This window comes from Tachyglossus aculeatus, chromosome Y4 (genome assembly GCF_015852505.1).
Source record: "Tachyglossus aculeatus isolate mTacAcu1 chromosome Y4, mTacAcu1.pri, whole genome shotgun sequence".
NCBI lineage: Eukaryota > Metazoa > Chordata > Mammalia > Monotremata > Tachyglossidae > Tachyglossus > Tachyglossus aculeatus.
Window position 1 is genome coordinate 7593174 of NC_052096.1, and position 7484 is coordinate 7600657.

Consider the following 7484-nt stretch of genomic DNA (forward strand, 5'->3'; position numbering starts at 1 on the left):
GGAGCCGGGATTCGAACCCATGACCTCTGACTCCAAAGACTCCAAAGACTCTGACTCCTCTGACTCTTTCCACTGAGCCATGCTGCTATCCCCAAGATCTTGGTCGGGGCTTGCTGTCCCTCCTTCCCTGGTCGGAACCGGTGTCAGAAATCACTGGAAGGAGGATGACGAAGGCCTCAGACGAGGGAAGCCTGGAGAGAGAGATTTATTTCTTTATCCGACTCTCTGACCCTCCCCGGCTCCGTGCTCGGCCTCACGGGTCACGGAGGGGCACGCTTAGCACGGCTGCCTCTCGGGGCCGGACGAAGCCCGGCTGCCCGTCCGGCCCTGGGTCCGGACGTTTCCCGCGCTGCTGCCCGGTGGCACCGCTGGGCCGGAGCCCGAATTAGGGGTCGGGGCGGGGGCCTTAGGGCCGGGGTCCGGGCTCCCCGCCGCTCCGGTCGGGCCGGGGGAGCGGGGGGGAGTCAGGCGGCTGGGGTCCGGGTCGCGGGGGCTCAGAGGGGCACGGCCCTTGGAGGGCGGGCGGCTGGGGCCCGGGTTGGGGGCCTTGGGGCTGCGGGGGCTCTGAGGGTCGAAGCCCTTGGACGGGGGGCGGCTGGGACCCGAGTTGGGGGCCTTGGGGCTGCGGGTCGGACTGTGGGGGCTCTGAGGGTCGAAGCCCTTGGACGGGGGGCGGCTGGGGCCCGGATTGGGGGCCTTGGGGCTGCGGGTCGGACTGCGGGGGCTCTGAGGGTCAAAGCCCTTGGACGGGGGGCGGCTGGGACCCGAGTTGGGGGCCTTGGGGCTGCGGGTCGGGCTGCGGGGGCTCTGAGGGTCGAAGCCCTTGGACGGGGGGCGGCTGGGACCTGCGTTGGGGGCCTTGGGGGCGGTGATTTCAGGCTTGCAGGCCGGAGTTCCGGCTAGTTGAGTCGGACCGCGGGGGCCCGAAGAGGCCCGGAGTTTGGAAGGCGGGCGACTGGGGGCCGGAGCCAGGGGAGTAGTCCCTTTGGGGGCTTGCGGGGTTGCGGCCCCTCCGTCGGGGACCCTTGGGCCTTCTTTGGGGGCCTCCGGCGGCTCCTGGGGCTGAGGGGTGTGGGAGATGGAGATAATTACAACAATAATTCTGGTATCCGTTAAGCACTTCCTACGAGCCAGGCGCTGTACTAAACCCCGGGGTGGATACAAGCCAATCGGGTTGGACACAGCCCTGTGTCCAGCTCTCAATCCCCATTTTCCAGATGAGGTAACAGGCCCAGAGAAGTGAAGTGAGTTGCCCGAGGACACACAGCAGGCAGAGCGGGGATTAGAACTTAGGACCTTCTGACCCCCAGGCCCTGCTCTAGCCACTACGCCATTTATATCGGGAGATACACGGAGAAGCAGCGTGGTTCAGTGGAAAGGGCACGGGCTTTGGAGTCACAGGTCATGGGTTCAAATCCCAGCTCTGCCAACTGTCAGCTTTGTGACTTTGGGCGAGTCACTTCACTTCTCTGGGCCTCAGTTCCCTCATCTGTAAAATGGGGATGAAGACTGTGAGCCCCATGTGGGACAACTTGATCACCTTGTGACCGCCCCAGCGCTTTAGAACAGTGCTTTGCACATAGTAAGTGCTTAATAAATGCCATCATTATTAAATAAAGCTGCTTGTCAAGAGCGGCCCCCTCCCCTCCTGAAGACCCGCCCCGATCTCTTCCTTTACCCACCCCCTCCGTCGCCCGCGGGGGCTTCGGGAGATGGAGGGCACCGGGCCGGGCAGGAGAGCCCTGCCAGCCATTTGTCCACTCCGGGGCTCCGGGGAAGGGTTGGGAAGGGTTGGGAAGGGAGAAAAGGGGTGGGGGGCGTCGACTACCTTCCCCCGGATTTGGGGGCGCAGCCCGTTGCAGGCTTCAGTGAGACTCCGGCTCTTCCGCACCCAGTCGGTGAGGCGGGCCGCGCCGGCCGCCGATCGAGCCGTCAGGGTCAGCTGAGCTGGGGGGATCCGGAGGGGCATCTCCCACGTGCCCATGAAGGTGCCCCAGGGCTTGGCCTAAGAGGAAGGAAATCGGGGCCGAATCCCTCCCGATTCTCCCCAGGACTCCTCCCTTTCCCCCCCGACCCTAGGTCTGAGAAGGGACAAGGGGAAGCGGTGTGGCTCAGTGGAAAGAGCCCGGGCTTTGGAGTCAGAGGTCATGGGTTCAAGTCCTGACTCCGCCAATTGTCAGCTGGGTGACTGGGCAAGTCACTTAAACTTCTCTGGGCCTCAGTTACCTCATCTGTAAAATGGGGTGGGACAAACCTGATCACCTTGTAACGTCCCCAGCGCTTAGAACGGTGCCCTGCACATAGTAAGCGCTTAATAATAATAATGGCAGCATTTATTAAGCGCTTTCTTTGTGCAAAGCACCGTTCTAAGCGCTGGGGAGGTTACAAGGTGATCAGGTTGTCTTACTGGGGGCTCACAGTCTTCATCCCCATTTTACAGTGAGGGAACTGAGGCCCAGAGAAGTGAAGTGACTTGCCCAAAGTCACACAGCTGACAATTGGCGGAGCCGGGGTTTGAACTCGTGACCTCCGACTCCAAAGCCCGGGCTCTTTCCACTGAGCCACGCTGCTTTTCTAAATAAATAATCGCTTAATAAATGCGATCATCATTATTATTACGACACTCCCCTACTTCAAAGCCTCAAGGGGTCTTCCCTGGCTAAGCCCCCTTTTCCTCTTCTCCCGCTTCTGCATCCTCCAATCAATCAATCGTATTTATTGAGCGCTTACTGTGTGCAGAGCACTGGACTAAGCGCTTGGGAAGTACAGGTTGGCAACATAGAGAGACAGTCCCTACCCAACAGTGGGCTCACAGTCTAGAAGGGACTTGCTCACTTTATTCATCCCCCTTCCCAGCCCCACTGCACTTGTGTCCGTATCTATTTACTGATTTCTATTAATTTTCTCTCCCTCTAGATTGTAAGCTCGTTTTGGGCAGGGAATGTGTCTACTGTTGTACTCTCCCAAGCGCTTAGTCCAGTGCTCTGCACACAGTAAGCGCTCAATACGTACAATTCAATGGCTGAATGAATGATAGGAGCCCCATCCCGTTCCACCCAGTGACCCCCGGGATGCGGAAACCCCCTCCGTGGGGTTATCCCCTTCCCATTGCCCGGAACGGGAAACGGGGGGGAGGATCTCACCTGGGAACGCGGGACTGAGGGCAGCAGGTGGCCACGGTCATTGGCGATGATCTGGGTGTAACCGTCGTGGGTGGAAGGGAGCTGGGGAAGCAGAGGGAGAGGGATGGGATGGTACAACTGAGGGAGGGGAGGAGGATGAGGAGGAGGACGAAGGTTGGGGGAGAGAAGGGTGGAGGAAGGCCTGGGGCGGTTGGACTGTCGAAGGGAGGGGACTGTCGGTCAATCGTATTTATTGAGCACATACTACACGCAGAGCGATCAATCAGTCGTATTTATTGAGCGCTTACTGTGTGCAGAGCACTGTACTAAGCGCTTGGGAAGCACAAGTTGGCAACATATAGAGACAGTCCCTACCCAACAGTGGGCTCACAGTCTACAACAGCACTGTACTGAGCTCTTGGGAGAGTATGATATAACAGTAAACAGGCACATTCTCTGCCCACAATGAACTTACAGAGCAGAGGGGCATGAATAGAAATAAAGAAGTGACAGATAAGGACATAAGTGGTGTGGGGCTGGGAGGGGGGGGATGAATAAAGGGAGCAAGTCAGGGTGACGCAGACGGGAGTGGGAGAAGAGGAAAGGAGGGCTTACTCTTAGAGCTTTTAGACTGCAAATTCGTTGTGGGCAGAGCATTCGTTCATGCATTCGATCGTATTTATTGAGCGCTTACTGTGTGCAGAAGACTACTAAACACCTGGAAAGTACAATTCTGCAACGGGCTCACAGTCTAGAAGTAGGTGAAGTAAACAGGCATCAATATAAATAGAATCATCAGTATATACACATCAAAAGTCAACAGGCATCCGTATGAATAAATAGAATTACAGATATATGTCTATGTTGCTATATTATATTCCTCCAAGCGCCTAGTATAGTGCTCTGCACACAGTGCTTAGTAAAAACAATTGACCGATTGACTTAGGGGAAGGCTTTCTGGAGGAGGTGTTCCTTCAGTAGGGGGTTGAAGGGGGAGTCATTGTGGGATTATGAGCGCTTACTTTGTGCAGCGCCCTGGGCTAAGTGCTTAGTAAGGGCAGGGGTAGTATCCACCGTCTCTGTCGTGTTGTACTCTCCCCAAATGCTCAGTACAGTTAGGCACTCAATAAACTCCACCGACTGGCTGATTTTACTTTAAATGCTGGCTTTCCTCGTGGTCTTCTTGAGCGATGGGTGGCAACCTGAAGCCTCACGTGTACTCTCCAGGCGCTTAGTCCGGTGCTCTGCACCCAGTAAGCGCTCAATAAATACCATCGAACGGATGAGGAGGGAGGGCGTTCCAGGCCTGAGGAGGGACGTGGGGAAGAGGTGGGCAGGAGAGGGCGGGGGGCAAAGGTGCCACCTTAGTTGCCTTGGGGACATCCCAGCTTGAGAGGAGTGAAGCTTTGTAGGCATCTTCGAACTGCGGAGAGAGATCCTGGTTACGGGCCGGACTGGCCCCCATCTCTAGAACAGTGTTTGGCACATAGTAAATGCTTAACAAATATTATTAGCATTAATATTATTATTATTATTACCCCCCATCCTGTGCTCCCGGCCCAGAGACCTCTCCCCCCACCCCCCCACCGCCTCTTGAGCCCGGGCTTGGGAGTCAGAGGTCGTGATTTCTAATCCTGGCTCCACCACCTGTCAGCTGGGTGACTTTGGGCAAGTCACTTCACTTCTCTGCGCCTCAGTTCCCTCATCTGGAAAATGGGGATTAAGACTGTGAGCCCCATGGGGGACAACCTGATTACCTTGTGTCCTCCCCAGCGCTTAGAATAGTAAGCGCTTAACAAATACCGTTATTATTATTAAAGGAATCCTCCGTTGGACAGGCCCCTTCCGTCTGTTAATAATTAGGGCACTTGTTAATTATAATACTGGTATTTGTTAAGCGCTTACTGTGTGCCAAGCACTGTTCTAAACACTGGTGTAGTTACAAGGTAATCAGGTTGTCCCACCTGGGGCTCACAGTCTTCATCCCCAGGTCACTGAGGTGCAGAGAAGTGAAGTGACTTGCCCAAAGTCACACAGCTGAAAAGCAGTGGAGCCGGAATTAGAACCCACGACCTCGGACTCCTAAACCCGGGCTCTTACCACTAAGCCACCTTGCTTACGGGCCGAACACTGTTCTAAGCGCTGAGCACGGTTCAACCATCATCCTCATCATCAATCGTATTTATTGAGCGCTTACTATGTGCAGAGCACTGTACTAAGCGCTTTGGGAAGTCCAAATTGGCAACATATAGAGACAGTCCCTACCCAACAGTGGGCTCACAGTCTAAAAGGGGAAGACAGAGAACAAAACCAAACATACTAACAAAATAAAATAAATAGAATAGATATGGACTAGTAAAATAAATAGAGTAATAAGTATGTACAAACATATATACATATCTACAGGTGCTGTGGGGAAGGGAAGGAGGTAAGAAGGAGGGGATGGAGGGGGGACGAGGGGAAGAGGAAGGAAGGGGCTCAGTCTGGGAAGGCCTCCTGGAGGAGGCCTTCAACCCCCACCCCCTCACTCCTCCTCCTCGAGGGGAGATTCATTCATTCATTCAATCGTATTTATTGAGCGCTTACTGTGTGCAGAGCACTGGACTAAGCGCTTGGGAAGTCCAAGTCGGCAACATCTAGAGCCGGTCCCTACCCAACAGCGGGCTCACAGTCTAGAAGGGGGAGACAGACAACAAAACATGTGGACGGGTGTCGTCATCATAATAAATAGAAATAAAGCTAGAAGCACATCATTAAGAAAATAAATAGAATTAAGGCTTGGAGGGGGACTTTGGGGCAAGGGGACCCCCCGAGGACGGGTCGGAGGGGGAGGAGAGGGGCGAGCCCGACCTGGTTGGCGCTGTAGTTGGCCATCTTCCCCCGGCTGTTTATCCCGTCTCCTAGCAACGGGGAGGAGCCGGTCCTCCGGCCCGATCGACCAATGAGAGCAGCATGGCTTCATTCATTCATTCATTCATTCATCCATCCATCCATCCATCCATCCAATCGTATTTATTGAGCACTTACTGTTTGCAGAGTACCGTACTAAGCGCTTGGGAAGTCCAAGTCGGCAACATATAGAGACGGTCCCTACCCAACAACGGGCTCACAGTCTAGAAGCCACAGTCAGTCACACAGTGCTCTGAACACAGTAATCAATCAATCAATCGTATTTATTGAGCGCTTACTGTGTGCAGAGCACTGTACTAAGCGCTTGGGAAGTACAAGTTGGCAACATATAGAGACAGTCCCTACCCAACAGTGGGCTCACAGTCTAAAAGGGGGAGACAGAGAACAAAACCAAACATACTAACAAAATAAAATAAATAGAATAGATATGTACAAGTAAAATAAATAAATAAATAAATAGAGTAATAAATAAATAGAGTAATAAATATGTACAAACATATATACTTATATACAGGTGCTGTGGGGAAGGGAAGGAGGTAAGATGGGGGGGATGGAGGGGGGACGAGGGGGAGAGGAAGGAAGGGGCTCAGTGTGGGAAGGCCTCCTGGAGGAGGTGAGCTCTCAGTAGGGCCTTGAAGGGAGGAAGAGAGCTAGCTTGGTGGATAAATACGATTGATTGATTGATTGATAGAAGGGCTGGAGACAGACAACAAAACAAAACATGCAGACAGGTCCCCATTCCCTAGTTGGAGCTAATCGATATGTACATACTTATAATTATAATTCTATTTATTTTTATTAATGACGTGTATGTATCTATAATTCTATTTATAATGATGCTACTGACGCCTGTTTACTTGTTCGGATGTCCGTCTCCCCCCTTCCAGACTGTGAGCCCAGTGTGGGCAGGGGTTGTCTCTGTTGCTGAATTGTACTTCCCAAACGCTTAGTACAGTGCTCTGCACGCAGTAAGCGCTCAATAGATACGATTGAATGAATGAATGGATGAGCAGCCAAATGTCCGCTCATTTGGCTCCGTGGAAAAAGCCCAGGCTTGGAAGTTATAGGTCATGGGTTCTAATCAAAGCTCCGCCACTTGTCAGCAGTGTGACTTTGGGCAAGTCACTTCACTTCTCTGCGCCTCTGTTACCTCATCTAATAATAACAATAATAATAATGATGGTATTTATTAAGTGCTTACTATGTGCAAAACACTGTTCTAAGCACTGGGGGGATACAAGGTAATCAGGTTGTCCCACAGGGGACTTACAGTCTTAATCCCCATTTTCCAAATGAGGGAACTGAGGCACAGAGAAGTTGTGACCTGCTCAAAGTCACACAGCTGACAATTGGTGGATCCAGGATTTGAACCCATGACCTCTGACTCCAAAGTCCATGCTCTTTCCAGTAAGCCACGCTGCTGCTTTGTAAAATGTGAGCCTCACGTGGGAC

General features: G+C 53.3%; 1 protein-coding gene across 1 annotated transcript; it reads right to left on the reverse strand.

Moving 5' to 3' along the window:
- Positions 1 to 174: 174 nt before the first annotated feature.
- CFAP126 (cilia and flagella associated protein 126) lies at positions 175 to 6001 on the reverse strand. Its single transcript, XM_038768350.1, has 5 exons — positions 5973 to 6001; positions 4486 to 4545; positions 3144 to 3224; positions 1829 to 2005; positions 175 to 1062 (listed from the first exon to the last, which is right to left on the reverse strand). Exons 1-5 carry the CDS (start codon positions 5994 to 5996, stop codon positions 277 to 279), a joined length of 1128 nt encoding a protein of 375 aa, XP_038624278.1. The 5' UTR covers positions 5997 to 6001; the 3' UTR covers positions 175 to 276.
- Between the last annotated feature and the right edge of the window lie 1483 nt (positions 6002 to 7484).

Excerpts from the sequence above, each read along its gene's own strand:
- CFAP126 (XM_038768350.1), bottom strand. The coding sequence starts at position 5,996 with ATGGCCAACTACAGCGCCAACCAG. Across the intron at positions 3,225-4,485 it reads ATGTCCCCAAGGCAACTAAG|CTCCCTTCCACCCACGACGG; the intron begins GTGGCACCTTTG and ends CTGCTTCCCCAG. Across the intron at positions 2,006-3,143 it reads CCTCAGTCCCGCGTTCCCAG|GCCAAGCCCTGGGGCACCTT; the intron begins GTGAGATCCTCC and ends CCTTCCTCTTAG.